At 48.3% G+C, this 18,833-nt stretch overlaps 2 protein-coding genes across 2 annotated transcripts; one reads left to right on the forward strand and one right to left on the reverse strand.

The window, feature by feature from the left end:
• The first annotated feature begins 7,879 nt into the window (after positions 1–7,879).
• LOC122392415 lies at positions 7,880–11,081 on the forward strand. The gene is made up of 2 exons (XM_043387237.1): positions 7,880–8,059; positions 9,055–11,081. The coding sequence occupies exons 1-2, from the start codon at positions 7,954–7,956 to the stop codon at positions 10,863–10,865; spliced, it is 1,917 nt and encodes a 638-aa protein (XP_043243172.1). The 5' UTR covers positions 7,880–7,953; the 3' UTR covers positions 10,866–11,081.
• Positions 11,082–11,518: 437 nt separating this feature from the next.
• LOC122392411 lies at positions 11,519–16,216 on the reverse strand. The gene is made up of 5 exons (XM_043387234.1): positions 16,087–16,216; positions 13,111–13,597; positions 12,790–12,910; positions 12,275–12,338; positions 11,519–11,973 (listed from the first exon to the last, which is right to left on the reverse strand). The coding sequence occupies exons 2-5, from the start codon at positions 13,595–13,597 to the stop codon at positions 11,836–11,838; spliced, it is 810 nt and encodes a 269-aa protein (XP_043243169.1). The 5' UTR covers positions 16,087–16,216; the 3' UTR covers positions 11,519–11,835.
• Positions 16,217–18,833: the final 2,617 nt, after the last annotated feature.

Here is an 18,833-nt window from a genome sequence, read left to right on the forward strand (position 1 = left end):
CCGTGTGTACACTAGACAAATATGCATGCTTTGACAACTGATTCGGAAGGTTGGAAACCAAACCCTTTGCTGTATCTCCAAAAATATTTGCCCATACCGATTTTCGTCACTCCGTCAGCTGCCGGAGGCTGATAAAAGGTTACCAGCTTTCAAGCTCTTGTAGGGGAATCCCCCGCAGTTTCTGCGTCGGATTTAGGTTTGACGAGCTCCCCGGCAACACCCGCTTCTCCCTGAAAGCCGATAGCTTGCATCGACACCATCCGTGAGTATTTTGTAGGTCTTCTCTGGCGTTAACTCCTTCATGAATGACTGGCGCCGACCTCCCAAGCACCATTTTCCTTTTCAAAACAACCCCATTCCTGAACAAATGGGAAGTGCCAGGGGCAAATTTTTCGCAGCATATCGTAGCAGAATGTGTCGGCCATCTGTTTCTTAGACACATTTTGCAAAATTTGCAAATCCCGAACGCTCGTCATTCCCAATGCCAAGACCTTCGCTGGGTTCCGGAGTGTTTTCCTCAGGAGAGGTTCTGCTTTGTAAACGGCCAAAACCTGTCCATCGTGCGGTTTTGTCCGGATTTTGTGTGTAAAAGAAAGCTATTTGCTCCAGATCTGCCTCTTGAAACTTCGTTAGATAAAACTTTACATTAATTGACACTTTTGGAGGGTCACTTGTCCTCGGCATTGACGATTTTCGCATTATTTTCCCACAAAATTTAGCGTTATAGATATTATAAACAATTTTAAATGATATTTTGTCTTTATTTTATGATGACCTGCAATTTTTGAAACTGGGTTACCTCTGTCTGTGAGCTTCTAGTCAGTTTTCAATAGTTAGGACTGCATTTTCAGCTGCTTTCCGGAGCACGATTCTGCAGCGGTACAAGGGTCGTTCAAAGCGCTGTTAGTCTCGCATGGTTTCGTCCTTCAAAAATTTTAGCCACCGTTTTTATTAGATGACCATAATGCTGTACTCATCCTCGCCGACACTTTGACATGTGTCATTTCCGACCTAACCATTCCCATTACTCGTGAAGCAGAGAGTTTCTCAGCCGATCCGAGTATGCGACCTCCATTTTCATGCCTGATCCATGGTCAGAGGTGAACCCTTTTTGTGAGCTCATGAAGGGTCGAATGCGCTTGAAAACAATGAAGCTGCTTGAGGAAGGTTGTTACCAATGCCCATGCAAAATTTTGACTGTTTATTTCATGTTGATTCAGAATTATTGACAAAAAAGCATGGCTGGTACCTGTAAGCGAACTTTTGAGACACCCTGTAGGCGAATTTCGCTGCACGTTGGTAGGTAGGTTGTAGGTTGTTGGTATTCTGTATAAGGTTTGCTGGTTGTAGGTTTGTAGGTTGGCAGGTTGTAAGTCATAGGTATGGTTAAATCAGGTTAGATTATGCTTTGTTCAGTAAAATCATTTAATAAAACGAATAAAATCTAAATTTGCCTAAATATCAAAGTCTAGTGACTTTTCAAAATGTGTGGCAGCATTTGAGACCCCTGCAGCCTACTATATTAATACCTACCAAGTTACTGACCAAAAAATGGAAGCTTCTTATGGAGCATAATTTGGCAGTGGTATCCAAGGCAGAATAGTGGTATCTACCTATACCCTTTCCACATACTACCAGAGGGAAGATGTAGGGCACATGTAACTGGTGGATGATGAAACAGAGCACCAGGGACATTTTGATCAAGGCTGTTGAAGTTTGACAGTGCAAAGCATCTGACTGATACTTTGACTTGAGGTGTGAAAGACATGGAGAGGCGAAACTTCTTAAAGGGACCCTCCCACCTTAACATTAGACTTGAGTTGAGATAGCCAAAATGGCTCACAATTACCGGTTTCAGCACTCACAACATCGAGAAATGCCTTAAATCAGAAATATTGAATTTCAAAATTGCAGCATTTTGATTCAGAGGGCTAATGCATAGGAATACCCCTCTGAATGTGTGACGTCAGCACAGATATCTAACAATTTTTAAATGTTTGACTAAAAAGCTTTGTAGCACGCAGTGGTACATGCTGCTTTGCGCGCATGAAGTGCTCACTTTCTGCTGCCAAACTATTGCTTCCAAATAAAGTCGCTAGGAACAGCGGAGATCCCAAAAAGTAAACAAAAGTAAAAGTCTAATATCTTGAAAACCGGTGAATATTTTTCGGTGAAATTTGGTAGATATTCGTTTCCGCTCTTTCTGAACCGAGCGACATCACTTTCATGCCAATTCATAAACTTTTTTGAAGGTGGGAGGGTCCCTTTAATGGCCACGTGACTAAATATGACACTGTGCCATATTTCATGCCTTCGGGCACCCTGTTTTCACCATCCACCAGGTAATTTTACATTAAGGGTTAACCAATCCTGAGTCACGGTCTTAGGGTCAAAGCAAAAGGAATTTGAATTGGGGAACTTTTTAAGTTTCGCTAGTCAGAACATGGAACACGACGTTTAAAAATTCAAGGGAGATCGACGCTATCTTTGCATTTTATGTGACTTGCCTTCTCTCCCACTCATTATCTTCTTTAGATTTGACTTGTACCACCAGATAACCACTATATATGGCCTTGAGATAACCACCAGTGCCTTGAAAATAGACCGCGCCAAACACTCACAGACCGCGGAGACCGCGCAACTGCTCGTCGCGCACGCGCCCGCAAGATACGTTTTCTTTTACAGTATGCTTTTTGCATGATTTGTGCGATTTTTGCACGTTTGCGTAAATCCTGAGATATTATTTGGTTTGTCTCGAGAAAATTATCCTTTATTTCGTCGCTTTCTCGTCATATCTCGAAATATGATCTTATGATCATTTTGTGATTAGTTCTTTGCGTGCGACCTCCCCATTAGAAGAAGTCAACGGGAGAAAATTTAACCCTTGTCGGACTTATTGGTTTTCTACATACCTACATACTCGCCGGATAATGATAAGGAGCCGGAGGGGATGGTAGGTACGACACGACCCCCTCGCCGTGTCGCCCCTGATATGCAGCTAGAGCCTCGCGGGAAAGCGAGCACGGAGCAAGGGCGCACACAAAGGGGGGCAGTGGGACACGGACCCGTGCCCCCAATCGAGTTGGGGCCTGGGGGTCCAACCCGGAGGATAAGGGACCCATTTGAGGGGGCCGGGCCCCTAATCCTTAGACCGCCGAAAACCGAGCAAAAATGAGCTGAAATGATGATTGAAAAGACCGGGAGGGCCCATCTAGTGCCCCAGCAGGCCCATATGAGTTCACAAAATGCCCAGCAGCGCAGCCAATGTGAATGTGGTTAACCCGCTCCCCGTAGGGCTATCGGCGGACCCTACCACCCGTAAGGGGGGGCCTTTTCGGCCCCCCTAAGATCTCGGAAGTTTACCGGCCGATTTTCAAAATTCAAACGGCGTTCGATAGCCCCACCGGGAACTACAGTCACGAAACTTTGTACTTTGTGACGAAATTTCATTGACCTAGGTCAAACCGATGACGTCACAGATCAGGTCAAAGGTCGGATTTTCACCGTTCACAGGCATTTCAAGAAATGTGTTGTGACAAGCTGCCCCAAGTCCAACGGTTCCTGACCTCATGAAAAGTTGTGGGGCACCGCTCCCACGGCCCCAGAGCTGTGGGGGCGAGCTTCCCCCACTGCCCCCTCTCCCGGTTCCCGCGCTTATGTATGAATCTATGAAATTATGTTGGTAGATTTCCGATTTTGATTCCTCCAGCTGGGTGGAGGGGGGGGGGGGCTCAAATACATTACGAGCACCCCAGCCGGAAATCTGGAGGGGCTCAGCCCCCGCTAGCCCCCCCCCCCCCCGGTTCCCGCGCCACTGCATTGACCTGACCTGGAAGGTCAACCAATGACCTAGGACCTTAAAATTGAGTGTCATCGGTTTCCTCTCGGCACAGGCAACACGCTCGTTTTTTTTCGCGAAGCTCTAGCTCAATCAGGGGCCAAACACGAGGGGGTCGTATGTACCACCACCCCAGTTGTGCTGTCGAAGGGCGCAAAATGGCCTGTCAGCCGGCGAGGGTTAACACTCGCACCGACGGGGGTCTGCGCCAACTTCGCACCGACGGGGGGGGGGGGCGAATGACCGCCCCCCCCCCCCTGAGATCTCGAGAACGAAGCAAGATAGCGACAAGCGGTAAACGGCATCGGATACGCACGATCAAGATCTATAATTTTTACCCAGGTCATTTTCAGGTCAGGTCAAAGATGACGTCACAGGTTATGGCGGCGCTAGATATGGAGAGAGCGTTTCTCAAATAACTTTCGAACTAGTCAAGATAGGAACAAACTAAGGGCATCATCGTGATCCTCTCGTCAATCCGCATCGAATGATATATATTTTGACCTCGAAAGGTCAAGGTCAAAGGTTGACCTCAGGTCACGTGACCTCGAGGTCATCATGTATATCATTCGATGCGTCTTGACAGGCTGAACACAATGAGACCATCCACGCGGCTGTATCTTGTTCCTGTACGGAGTTATTGGCCAAAAACCTTTGGTGACCTTTGATGACGTCACATGACCTTACAGCTGCCCAACAGCAAAACAGACCTCAAGGTAGTGAAGGTTGATCGTATATGAAGTCATGTATGGTATATGGGGCCATTCCGACCCGTTTTAGTGGTAAAAACAGGGAGTTGATTTTTCCCCCATTGACTTATAATGGGGAGGTCGCGAAATTGACCTGACCTTAGGTCACCGATATCAAAATTCCGAGATTAACAAATTGTAGCTACTAATGACCTAATGACATCCTGCGACTTTCAAAGGCCTCCGACATCTACTGTAGCTCTGGCACGGTGACAAAGTTGCAAAAAAGTGACTTGAGGTTGGGTCATTCAAAGTGACCTGGTGACCTGACCTTAAAAGGTAGGAAGTTCAAACTCGCACACCATGTGTAAAATTAATGAGGGAATAGTCGCACAAAATTTCGCGGCGCTACGCGCCGCGGTTTTCCCGCTATTTGCGAAAAACCTCGGGGGGGGGGGCGGATATCCGCCCCCCGTCGGTGCGCGTGTTAACCCGCGCCCTGCTGGGGGGTGTTTGAACACCCCCCCTTGTGGTTTTTCGCGAATATCACAAAAACGGCGGCGCGGAGCGCCGCCGTTTTTGGTACACCTTATCATACATCAATTCTACACATGTTGTGAAAATTCCAGACCAAGGTCATTCAAGGTCAGGTCACCAGGTCACTTGAAGTGACCTCACCTCATAAAAAGTTTCAATGTCTGTCATAGCTACACCGAGTGACCGATCGCTTTGAAACTTTCAGCGATTGCTAAGAGCAATAGCATGTACAAAATGTATATCTCAGAATTTTGATATCGATGACCTAAGGTCAGGTCAATTTTGCGACCTCCCCTTTATAAGTCAATGGGAGAAAATTGAAATGCGCCTCTTTTGGACGAAAGACATTATAAACACTCCCAAACACTGAATTACAAGTGGTTTAGACACACTGAACATGAAAATGGTGTCCGTGACCCCTGTTTATGCCCTGAGGTCATCTTAGGTCACGAATGGTATCTAACAGTTTTTCGCAAATAACTTTTGCTAGAGGCATGCTAGAGCGATGAAAACGCCTTAGATGTGTTCAGATCGACGATACGGATCGACTGATATGCAACATGACCCTTTCCGGTCAGGTCATGACCTTGACCTGAGGTCAAATTTTCAAGTTGACCTTTCAAGGTCAAGTTATAGTTCATTCGATGCGTCTTGACGAGAGGAATACGATGCGCGTAAAAGTAAGCTCGTACAAGGCTTGGGTCAAAAGTTATTGCATAAAAACTGTTTCCGAAAAAATCGGCTATTTTTGCAGTTTTTGCCCCCTGAGGGCAAAACCGTTGACGTTGGGTCAAATCTGAGAAAATTACTCAGAAAGGGCGTTAATAGGGCTATCGAATGCGCTTTTCCGCGGCGCTGTAGCTCTATTGGTTCCCGAGTTATGCGTTGGCTTCTTGGAAATTGTCGACATTCGACCTGGAAATCGGCGAAGTTTTGCCTTCAATGACCTCTGGTGACCTGACCTTTGACCTGACCAAAAAATTGACCGAAGTGATTTCGTCATTATTTTTGACGCTCTTTCGAACGCCGCCTTCCGCGTATCGCTACGTGGCCCAGGAGCCGAGTTAGAAGGGGGGGGGTGTTCAAACACCCCCCCCCCCCCAGCAGGGCGTGGAAATCCAGGACCCCCAGCCGGGCGCGGGTTAAGGTGTTGACCTCGGGTCAAGGCCAGGTCAGTGAATCGTTAATCTTTGCACTGCATGACGGTCAAAAATGTGTAGCAGCCCATTTAGTCCTTTTTGCGCCCGACATGGTCGCAAAGAGCTCAAGAAGGGAAATGAATGGGAAAAGATAGAAGGGAAAATGAGGAATGGCTGAAGCTTGCGATGTGTGGCGGGTGATGCCAATTGTCATGGCAGACTGCAGGGGCGCTGAATCCAGCGCGGGCCTCGAATACAATGCGGGACATCCCCATAAAAAGTGGGTTTCGCCTTATCCGCCTTTGGTGCATTACGTGATCAGTTTCCACGAATCCACATACATTTTAACGTGCTGGCTAAATCATGCTCCTGTTCCAGTGATGAAGTGATTTGCGTATTTTTTATATTTAAAGTATCTTATTTAATGTTTTCGAGCGTAACATTTTTCGCCTTATTATGGGGAAGCCCTATCAGCGACCCTCCCCGGTCGCTAATCGGGACGAGTTCCCCATTAGCGTTTTTTTTTTTTTGCAATGGTTTGCGAAAATGCTCACTCACTACAAATGAATTTGGAGATATTGGGGCAGAAAATAAATAGATTCTGATAGAAAATAAACGATCTCTCCGAAAATCAATCCAGTAATACAGTGGCAGTGATGGCACCCATACAGCGTGAGCAGTGACAGTTTAAATTGGGGGGTCGCTAATTAGGCACCTTTCCCTAGCAGGGGTGTAATTTTCCCAAAGTGGGTGCTCAGCTATAGGGGCGCCAGGCCTCTTAGGGGACGTATGGGGCGCCAGAAGGTTACAAGGGCGCCGAGAGACCATCACAGGGGCGCCATTCTCCCTGAGAAGGGCGCCGAGTGATTGAAAACGCTATGTGGTCCAGGGGCGCTGAGAGGCCAGAAGGGCGCCGACGGCCGAACAGTCGAGGGATGCAAGGTGGACAGAGACATAAGGGCACGAGACGTTCAGGAGGGCGCCGTTAGACCATGAGAAGGGCGCAGTGCTGTCAAAAGGACGCCATTCTCCCAGAAGGGCGCCGAGTGATTAAAAACGCCATATTATCCAGGAACCCGAGGCGGTCAGGAGGACGCCGTTACAACATGGGAAGGGCGCCGTGCTCTCGAAAGGGCGCTTGTGACATAAGACTTGTGGCCGTGGGTGCATTTTCATCATTATGGGGCATATTTCAGGATTGTGGGTGCATCTGCCCCCACAAAGAGATATAAAATTACACACCTGTTCCCTAGTGTCTACCTAAATGTAACCATTTTGTTATGAAAACACGTCACTATGAGTCAATGCACTTTGACTGGGCATTTTAGTTTCGCAGGCCAGATCCTAACAGTAACAGAAGCAAGCTTTCGGGAACCACTGTCCTAGGATTTACGCCTTTGCTTCAAAACAGCTGAGTGACGAAAAAAAACTATTTACCAAAACACCGTTCTAGGTTATTCGTTTCTTAAGAGGCCATGCGGAAAGGATTGACAGCCTCCAAACCGCTGAGTAGGCGGCACGTGGCTGATTGGCGCCGGTCCGTATTCCAGTTTGTGCCGATTGTTTAACGGCGGCACCCGGTCACGGCCTGTAGAGTGCTGACCGGGCGCACGTGCCCCCGGCTCCTCCGGCAGCATGACCGACTCCAACAGCGGCCCAGCCGATTTACAAACAGCCGCCGAGGGGTTCAAAAGGCGCTCCACACCAATCAGGTCACCACTTGTGAAGAGACCGGTACACCATCAGTGCCATGGAGCCACAACGGTTTCTTTATTTGGTATGTTTTCTGCTCCTGTGTTTGATGGAGTTAAGACCAGCGAGAGCCACAAGGATACCGCGAAAACGCTCGATTCCATGTAAGTTGCCCCTTCTCTTAGTTCTCCAGTACATTTTCTATGGGTCTTTAGTCCAAAGGCATTTTTTTTTGGATGGTTATGATTACACGACAGTAATATGCTTTAAAAAAAATCATGAACACGTATCGCTTATGACGTGCTTTTCATTTAACAGGCTGAATGTAAACGATTCAGTTTCTTATGATGTTAAAAGCAGCACTTATGTACCCCTACACTACAAAGAAACTGAAGAAAAAAGGCTGCATATTGCATAACTTTCTCACATAGTAACGTTTAAAGTGACCATCCCACCTTAACTGAGTTTGGAGTTGAGATAGCCAAATAGGGGTCCCTGGCTTGCACTTACCGGTTTGGACACTGACAACATCGAGAATTGCTTTAATTCGGAGATATTTAATTTCAAACTTGTGTTTTCAGCTTCTAAGGGGCTAATTCATTTGAATGCCCTCTTACATTTTGTGATGTCAGCGCAGATCTAACTATTTCTAAATCTTACTTAAACCATCGGTAAAACGTGTTGGTATATGCTGCTTTGCGCGCAACATCTGCCGCACTTTTAGGATGCCAAATTACTTCTTCCAAATGACGTCGTAAGGAACAGCGGAGGTCTCAAAAGTAAACAAAGTTAAAAAGTATAGTATCTTGAAAACCAGTGAATATTTTTCGGTGAAGTTTGGTAGATATTCATTTTTATCTTTCTGAACCACGGGACATCACTTTTATGCCAATTCATTAACTTTTCGAAAGAGCGAGGGTCCGTTTAATATAAGGTTTGATTGATTTAAAATGTTTTGATTTTATGTTTGTTAGTCATTATGCAATCTGCAATCTGCAATCTGGTAACGTTTATATCGTGTAGGTGTACTTCGCAGTGGATAGGTACTGGGTTTCCTTCGTGAATGATTTCAATGCATTTTTTGTCGCACTTAAATTAATTTCAGCTAATTTTCCTGCCTTTTGATATTTGGATGAATAGTTCGAAAACCGTTTCACAGATACGTACGACGTCAGCAGTTGGTCCTCTCCGTTATACGGCGCCAGCACCTGGTCGTCCCCGTACTGGCCCAGCACGTCGCCGGGACCCCAGTACATGATGGATACCGGCCGGCTGAGGGCTCGCAGCTGGCCGTCCCTGCTGTCGCAGATGAAGGGGCCTCCAGACGCTCCGGCACCCAGCCCGGCACAGGTGCCCGGTCTGGAGCCCAGTCCGGTGTCGTACCTACCGCTGCCGGCGCTGCTGGCGGCGCTGCGCGCGATGACGCCGGCCTCTGTCGGCGTCAGCGCGGCGCCGACTGTGTGCGTCCACACCCACCCGGGGGTGGCCGCCCCCGCCAGCGAGCTGTCCTTCGGCGACCTGCTGACTCCCGGCAGGGACAGCCAGGCGCAGACGCTGCAGATGCTGCTGGACAGGCTGATGCCGGGCGGCAGCGTCCTGGCGTCCCGCACGCCAGCCAGCAGCGGCACCCGGCGGCCTGGCGAGCTGCCCGACCTGTCGTTCCTCAGCGGGCTCGGTCTGGGGCTGCTGAACCCGGACCTGTTCCGGTCTGCCGCTGAGGACTTTCCCAGGCCGAGTATGTCGGAGGCGGACCTGAGGGCCGTGGCTGCAGCAGAGAGGAATGCCGGGGGACGGCCGACACTGAGAGGAGGGAACCCCGACTCGGAGATGTTCCCTCGCAGCGTTCAGTCCTCCCCCGAGCCGTCTGAGGCCGATGACTCGCAGCGGATCAGCATGCTGCTGTCGGCCAACGGCGGCGACTGGGCTAACAGGATCGACAAGCGGCGCCGGCGACGCTCCGTGTCTCACGGCGGTCAGAGGGAGACTCGCCATCAGATGTCCCAGGTGCTGAGTAAAATCATACGCCGCATCGGGTTCGAAAAGTACAGCGAGGCTCTGCAGGTGATCATTCAGGATCTGCAGCCGCTCAAGGAGGCGATGAACGCCGCGCAGCGGGACCTCAGCAAGGTGCAGAGAACGTACCACAAGTTTGAGAACGACCTGAACGGCCTACTGGAGCAGACTCGTGAAGCACAACAAATTCTTCTCTTTATTCTGTCGTCACTATTTCAGGAGAACATTGTTATGCGCGGTAAACTCGAGGAGTGTCATGCTTCTAAAAAGGTTATCACTGCCAGGATGCGCTTCCCAGACAACACCGACGAGCTGAACAATCTCCGGCATCAGTTGGAGAGCAGGATCAATCGATACGACACGCTCATCATCAATCTGATCGGTAAGAAGTCTGAGCTCGAGGTGGAGCGACAGCGGCTGCGAGAGAGGTGCAACATCCCCATCGACTCCGGCACTCAGCCGGACCCGTTCAGTCTGAGCACGTTCCTCTCGCTGATGACCGGGATCGGCGAGCCGAGCAGCGCTCAGCGCGACATCAACATCCTGCTGATGCGCCTGTTCCCCGACCTGTACCCCACGCCGCCGCCGCCGCCACCACCGCCGGCGCCGTCCGCCCCGTTGCGACACACGGCGACGGCCGGCAGTCCCAGTGGCTGGCTGCAGGTGCTCATCCCGATGATGAACACGCGCCGCGCGTCACAGCCGCTCCACTTTCCGTTCGTGGCCCCGTCGTCGGTGAGCATGCCATACTCGTTCGCCAACCAGTACCTCCAGCGACACAGCTCCCCACTCCGCACCTCGTCACCGCTGATCGCTCAGTCAACTGATAATGGTGACGAGTTCATCATGAGCATGCTGCAGCTGATGCTGCAGCTCTACAGCGCACAGCCGGACCAGGTAGACGAGAACAGAATGAAGGAGGAGCTGGTTAACTTCGGACGAGCGCTGCTTTGCTGATGGATATCGCAAGTCATAATTTGCATGTCTGCAATTGCATTGCATTACAATATAATGTGTAGGGCGTTGCTGTAAGTTGTAAGTCATTTGGTGTATGGGGTTTCTTGTCTTGTCTTTTGGAATTGTATTCCTACTGATTCCCTTAAATGCATACAATACATCCTACCGTCGAAATAAACTATGAGACCAAACATTCAATAAAATATTCCCTTCAGAGACGTACCGATTATATACGGACAAAACACATTCAATGAACGGTTGTCAATTCAGTCAAGTACCAACAGCATTTTATTTTATAGTAGGTCTTTATTTTTATAGGTTTTTATTTTATAGGTAGCATTTTATAGGTCGTCAATAAAAGGGCACATTGAAGAATGTGGTAAAATACGCTGCAAAAAAAAAAACGAAAACAAAAAAAAACACAAATTTAGCGGCAAAATGTAGTATGCTTCGCTGTATGAATATACCCATTAATTGTAGGCCTACACGGGCCGGTCTAAGCTGTCACCATCTGCTGGCTTCGACATCGGCTAACTTTTTATCTTTTCAGAGTTCAGTTACCCTCCTGCCCTTTTGTTTATTTCGTCTTCGTATATCTTTTAGTCTGCGAGGGAGTGTTGGGTCACTTTTAGCGGTGTTAACAGCATCATGACATTCGGTTTCCAGAAATACCGCATGCTCAGTTCTCTACATACCGTGGCACGCACCGTGTCTGCCCATCGTCACGTCTTCTGAGTGCTGACATCTTCAAACAGGAAAAAGGCAGAGTTCGTTTTTACTGTATTGCAAAAATATTTACGCCCCCATCGTGCAAATATTTACGCCCTAATCACAGACCAGCGTATGCATGAAATACGCAATCACAGCTCAGCGCACTAATGCGCCTAAGGAATGCACGATGAAAGACATAAGAACACAAAAGGAATGGGCCTTCTTGAAGTTCGACGGCTTATGGGCACCGTAGTGTCAGTCAGACCACCAAGAAGCTGGTCATATCACGGTCCTTTTCCCAGGCCAGGGCGTCGGGATAACTGGCGCGCTTCTGGAATCCATCAATGAGAGGACCGGGGTCCTCAAATACCGGCAGGTGTACAGGGGGCGTGCCAGCCTGCAGCAGAAAGAAAGAGTTGATTAGACGGAGACTCATGGCATGTTTTCTCTTCTTTGCATCAGATGGTCGCAGGTTGACTGAGTCGCAAAACACACAAAAGTTATACTTACATGTTAGGTATAGCTTGTTAATGTTGATTGCAAAGACGTCATGGAAACAAAGGGAAGTGTGTAGGCAAAATGACCATTTTACAGCTAACGCTGTCCTTGTAATTAAATTATCAACATAATGATTTTTACGTTTCTGTGCGCAGGCAGCACGCCATAGTCCACAGAAACCAAACCACTATTTTACTCACCGTGACTACGACCGTCCTTTCTGTGACCGGCGCCTCTGGCTGTTCAGGGTTAGAAGTCGAAATCCTGCGAAACATACCGCTTGGTGTGGACATATGAAGCGAGGCCAATGGCCGACATAAATAAAATATTGTACCTACACTACAGGGGATCAACCCCGTTGAAGTTTGTACTTTTTTCTAAGCTTATATAGGAACTTTTATATGCATAGAAAAATAATATTTGAATGAAATTGAGACGTTGTGATACTTACATACTTCCCCCATCTTCAAAAAATAATACCGAACTACGGCTAAATCTTTGGAAGAAGCGAATGAACAATATCAAAAATAAAATTTGAACGCCTCGCTTCTTATCAATTCTCCAGAAAAGCATTAATCGGCAGTCTGTTGAAGTGTCACTATTTTATAGTTCTTATTCCTGCATGCAGATTACCATCCACCTTTGTATATTCTATCCACCGGCATTGTCCGTTTTATTCGTGGTCATACCCACCCAGCACACTGCGCACGCCTACCTGAACCTTGCTGCGTGTCGGTGGAGATCATCCAGAGATACTTCACAGGTCGATGTGATGAAGGCCCGCAGCTCGGAAAGCCGGCAGCTTCTGCGGCAGCAGGCGTCGACTATCCTCTCGCCTGCAAATCATCGACGAAATGCAATCAACGAAACGCATACCAATCGGTACACTATTTGCTCCATAGTTATATAAAAGTTAAAGAGGAATGAGATTGCGATCGCTTATTAGATCAGAAACGAATGCGATATTCGAATAGGCCGTATGATGACGTAAAAGCATAATGTAATCAAAAGAAATACACTTATTACTAAGACATACCAGCGTGACGCAAACGCGTGAGTATGGCGTTAGCGACGGCGCGCCCGTCTCGACGTCTACGGAAGTGGCAGGCGTTTTCAATTAGGTCAGTCAGCTCTGATCCACAGACGAACACAAAGAAGTCGGTTTCACCCTGGTTTTCCGAGTCGATTTCGCCCTGATGTTCCGTTCGCCTGGGGCGCGTGGCGAGATAATTGGCTTCTCTAGCGCCGCCGCCCGACCTCCGAGCTTGTTTCTCGCTGCTGAGTGTGGCGGGTCGGCCTACCCACCAGGGGCTGAATAGGCCCTGAGGCGCCGCCGCCGGTCGGCTAGCTTCCTCGGGCCGCCGCCAGAGGCGCTGGTATTCTGTCAGCAGTGAAGATGGTATCGGCTCATCCGCTGACAGTTGAAGCGATTCGCGTGATTGTGGCACTGTTCGAACGAGGCCTTCCTCGCCGCTGGCTACCGTCGCCACGACGAACAGAAGAATCGACGGGAGACCAGGCATCTGTGCAGACAGTCGAAAAAAAGAACAATACAGTCACAGTTCAGCGACTGTTAGCTGAAACTTGCGATAGATAATGGTCTTTCATTCAATTATTTTAACACTTCCTTCAAGAGAAACTGACATACAGCGATAATCCTAAATGTTATGAGCGATGCATTCACGGCATGCATGTCCATGCGTCCATTGTTTCGTACAGGAAGGAAGATGATGTGTTAAGTTCTCGTTTCATCGTGCCATGCCCATATATCTCGGCCTATCTGCGATCTGGGCCATAGGGATGAGACGTGATAATGTCTGTTACGTCGTGTGATAGGTGTGTAACCATTTCAGGTAGACCACGACTCCTGAGTCGGTTTCCAGGAACCGGCTGGCCGGTATCCAGATCAGCTGTAAACATTGTGTGACCACCGCTCACAACTCGCGCTTATCGGCCGGAAACGGGCAGACATGGGGCCGTTGCGTCCGATCGTCCGTCGTCCGTGTGGCGGTCTGCGGTGTTTGGTTTCCGGAGAAAACGACACTCGGAAAACCATACGGTTCCGGTCAGCGGAACAGCTGCACGTCGAGGAAAACTCTCCGCGAGTCAAAAGGCCCCAGCATCCACGCTATGTCTATAAACCCTATGCACGCCATGGACATTCTCAATATTACTTTACAAATTAGAGGCCGTGTGGTAAGCGCTAGAAAGACCAACGCGACGGAAGGCAATGTGTTGGCTGTCGGATCTTTATCGGATGAATGAAATGCCGGACACTGTTTGGCAGGTGTATGCTAGCCGAATTTTACAGATTTTGTTTCATTTGTTTCATTTGCCAGCAAGCAGCACCCAAAAGAGTTTGGACTACGTATATAACATCTTTGCTCATCCGGCCAATTTAGTGTTGAAAAACCGGTCATTACAGCAGTGATTGGCTTCTTACTTATCCGTATCTGAGCCATTGCAGTAACGAACAACCGTGAATGATCGGATGTGCAAAATTCTAGTTGAACAAGGCCGTGGAGTGGAACAACTTGGAACACTTAATCCTCGCCGGACCTATTGGTTTTCTACATACGCGCCGGCCGAGGGGGCGGGGCGGGTCTCGCCCCTCTCGCCGTTTCGCCGGCCCTGGTGGAGCTAGCGCGTCGCGGAAAAAAACGAGCGTGTGCGCCGTTACGAGACGCAGAGATTGGTACCCGATTTTAATGTCCTGGAACAACCGGTGACCTCTGAGGTCAGGTCAAGTGCCCCAAGGTCGGTTCTGTTTTTGGTAAATAACTTCGCAAAAAACGGCCGCAGAGCCGCAATGTCGGCAACATCGTGTTTGCCTTGCTCAGGCGCGTCGGCCGTCGAATGATATACTTTTTGTTTGGGGTGAGGTCAACTTAGGGTGTTGACCTCGAGTCACGGTCAGGTCAGCGTCCCCCACCAGGTCACGAAATTGGTCAGAGGAGAGCATGTCGCATATCATTCGATTCGGGAGGTCTTCCTGAGTCCAGTGGTGACTTTCCTGACTCGGTAGCTCAAACTGATCGGAAGTTATTGACGAAAAACTAATATGACCCTAATAACGTCATAAATGACGTCACGCAAGGTGGTCAGCAGTGCATAAGAAACGCATCGAACCTTGCAAGGGGTGCATGAAATCACGATTCTGTGTGCTTGAGATAGTTGGAGATCGTTCCCGGCTCCAGAATAGCAGTTTTCATTTTTCCTCCATTGACTTATAATAGTGAGGTCACGAAAATGATCTGACCTCATATGAACTTTAGGAAAAAACCGAGATACAAAAGTTGTGAGACTCCTAATGAATACTAGATCTTGCAAGTTTCATTTCCCTGTGAAAGCTCCTCTGGCAGTGAGGGCGTTGCGAAGTTGCGACATCTGAAGACCGTGCAGAGGTTCACTTATGACGTCATAGGCCAGTGACCTGACCTGACCTTAATATGCGGCTGGTGTCACAAGATTCGGCTTGAATCAAAGGTCCAGTATGCCAAGGTTCAGCTCTCTATCGCCGGCGTGTCTGGAGATATCGCGAAAAAAAACCTATGGGGGGCGGCGCCCGCTCCCCCCTCCCTCGGCCGGTGAGGGCTAAGCTAATTTTCGTGTTTATGTGCTGTCGCCTGTCAGTACGGCTAAACAACGTTTTTTTGCCATTGGCTAGCTCACTAAGTCGACTATGCAGCCTGCATGAAAAGTTCCAAATACGCAATTTTCGAGTGTGACAACTGTCCATAGCCGTATACGGTTCGATATGTGACTTTTCACATTTTATTTGCCTGTTACGTAAAAAACGTCAAGCTGCTTAGCACATCAGCAATATCAAAGTATACTTATGATTTTGTTAGGCATCCTCCTAGTTAAATTTCAGAATGACATTTTTTATCACAAGATGTAATCACTGAATTGGCAATGAAGTCTGCAAGACTGCAATCGCATAGATGTGTCATGATAGGTACAGAAGTTTGTCTGGAGCCTGGATGATTTAGCAGCGTCGGATATTGCTCACCTGTGCAGCGGTGTGAGACGGCGCCGGTCGGGTCAGGTCAGGTCAGCCGCCGCTGGTGACCAGATAGATGCGCTGGTCACGCCGGGACGGACGACACTGACGCTGACCGAGCGAGGTGCGCCTCCTTTTGAACGGTGACGAGGCCCGGTCTCCACGTGGGAGTCGGACCGACCGTCGGGACGGTCCGCTCCGATCATCGCCGCCGGCACCGGAATCAGCGGCCCACTAAACCGGCGTCGCATTAGCAGGCTGTTCATTAGATGATTTGGTCGGCTTACTGTGCTGGATGGCCCACGATTGGAGGGATTTTGATCGGGAAACTAGGTACAGAACCGCGACAGCTGGAAGCCTTTTTAGTTTACCTCTGTCTATCTGCAAAACAATCAGGTCAATTAAAATTGATCTGCACCCAGCTGATGGGTGGGGGTCAGAATCTGCCCTCTCCCATTTTTCACCAACAGCTGCTTCGAAATACGTGAAAGTGACCATCCCACCTTCACTCGCGCCCTGACGGGGGGGGGGAGGGGCGGAGCATTTTGCCCCTTCCCTGTGTTTTTTCTTGAATAGCGAGAAATCGGCGACGTGCAGCGCCACCAAATTCTATGTACAGGTCTAGCGGGTTTTAGCGGTAGGTCGCTCGGCGAGCGGGAGGGCAACCAGTTCCGCCTCTGTATCGGTGACCATTTGCTCCGCCCAGTTACTCGCGAGTGCGTACTACGACACATAGTAAAGTGGGGAGGGAAGGGTCGGAGTGGCAGCCTGCGTAGAGGCTAGATCAGGTTTCTATCGTCTGGGCCGGCGACACGGCATGCGGTCAGGGGACGGGGAAAGGTCAGAGGTCACTCACAATGTTTAGTACCGCGTCCCGTCCTCTCTGCGTGCTGACCAGCACACGACTTCGGCCGTTGGCCAATCGGCATTGAACGGTCAAGGCCACACGTAGCCAGCGGGCGGAGTGAGCCGGCAGCGTGCCGATCCATAGGTAGTCGTAAGTTTTAGCCGCTTACCATTGAGGCCGGGAGACGACTGTAATGTTATTTCTTGGGAACAGTTCTGTCACTTAACCCGCGCCCCGTTAGGGTCTACCAAGCATCGGTCCCATTGGGGGCAGGGGAGTATTTTGCACCCCCACCCTAAGATCTCGAGAACCACGCAAAATAGCGACAAGCAGCAAACGGTGTTGGATGGCCCCAACGAGGAAATACCTTTTGGCTCAATTTCATTAACCTCAGTCAAACCGATGACGTCACAGGTCAGGTCAAATGTCGAATTTTCACCGTTTACAGGCATTTCAAGAAATGTGTTGAAAAATCGAGTAAAATGCATGTCATTCATCGATAAAGAATCGATGAATGACAATATTCGATGGGGAATTGCTCGTCAAACACAATTTGAGGTCACTGATACCAGGTCAGGTCACAGAGGTCAGGTCACTGAGGGTCACAATATGAAAATAATTATTATGTGATGCATGTTTCCTGGTCCATTTTGCATGACAAATGCGATTATGTGGGTCAGGCAACCTTTGGGTCCAGTTAAGGTTATGTTCTGGTGAAGGTCAGGTAAAGTTCTGGTCAAATTTGGCCAAATTTCTACTTTGATATTTTTGCATAAAATGGGTATCGATTCGATGCAGCTCGTCACGGGAAGGCTAATGGTGGTCTTTGTTTTGCGCTACGTGGTCTAGAATTGCTAAAAACTGACTTAAAAATTGACCCAATCAATTTTGAACTTTTTTTTTGCTAAAACTTGGTCAAAAAAGGAGGTATCAATCTACAATTTGTTATGTTGATCGAAGAAAGCAGGGACTATTATATGTATTCCGTTTTTTAACTTAACAAACTTTTTTTTTTGCTATTTTATATAACAGACTATTTTTTTTTTTATTTGGGGGTCAAAATCTCAAAAGTTTGAAAATCCCAGATTGCAGTTTTGTAGCGCCGTCTTTCCTCTACACGACCAGATTGAGATAGAGAGCTTTGAAATTGCTTGTTAACTGTAGCTTTTATGCGCGTTTCGAGATTTCCTGTTTTTGCTCATTTTTGCTCGAACATGACCTCAGTTTGACCTCAATAACTCCTGACCTAAGCTAACCTAAGGCTTGTGATTTTGTGTGAAGGTGTCAATTGATTCCCGGCAAACTACATACTGAAAGTTTTTTCTGCTATTCAGGAAAATACACAGAGGGGCTATATTGCCCCCCCGCAGGGGTGAGGGTTAACCGTGACCTGCTGAGGCTGGAGGTCGTTTCACAACAAAGTTTTGTTTCCTGATGCACTATATTTCCAAAACTTTTTTCACGAAACTACCAATAAATATGTTGCATGAATGAAATTGCAGTATTATTAAAAGGAAACCAGGCGTAAGAATTAAAGTAACATCACTGTAAGTTGATTTTTTGCGTTATTTTTAGAACAAAATCGAAGTGAGCCACTAAAAAAGCAAAACATTGACAAAACAAAACAAAAACAAACATTGTTTATATAGGAATATGCCATAACTCGCAACCATATCGGCGTTTTCGCAGGCGCTAATGTTTGGACGGGGATGGATCAGACCCCACAGTTAATCGGCTTTTGATCAAACTAGAGCTTCTTGAAAAGAAGGAGCATGTTGCACGTGACGAGAGGAAGCCGATGATACCCAATTTATAGATCATAGGTCATTCGTTGACCATAGGTCATACGTTGACCTTCCAAGTCAGTTAAATGACCCAATAGTCGGAGGGGTCCAGACCTGCCTTGAAG

The sequence above is a fragment of the Amphibalanus amphitrite genome, unplaced genomic scaffold, assembly GCF_019059575.1.
Source record: "Amphibalanus amphitrite isolate SeventyFive unplaced genomic scaffold, NRLGWU_Aamphi_draft 000485F_arrow, whole genome shotgun sequence".
NCBI classification, from domain to species: Eukaryota; Metazoa; Arthropoda; class Thecostraca; order Balanomorpha; family Balanidae; genus Amphibalanus; species Amphibalanus amphitrite.

Coding starts and splice junctions, on each gene's coding strand:
- LOC122392415 (XM_043387237.1), top strand. CDS start 7,954: ATGGAGCCACAACGGTTTCTTTATTTGGTATGTTTTCTGCTCCTGTGT. Junction 8,060..9,054: donor GCGAAAACGCTCGATTCCAT/GTAAGTTGCCCC, acceptor ACCGTTTCACAG/ATACGTACGACGTCAGCAGT.
- LOC122392411 (XM_043387234.1), bottom strand. CDS start 13,597: ATGCCTGGTCTCCCGTCGATTCTTCTGTTCGTCGTGGCGACGGTAGCC. Junction 12,911..13,110: donor CACGCGTTTGCGTCACGCTG/GTATGTCTTAGT, acceptor GATGATTTGCAG/GCGAGAGGATAGTCGACGCC. Junction 11,974..12,274: donor AAAGGACGGTCGTAGTCACG/GTGAGTAAAATA, acceptor TTTCTGCTGCAG/GCTGGCACGCCCCCTGTACA.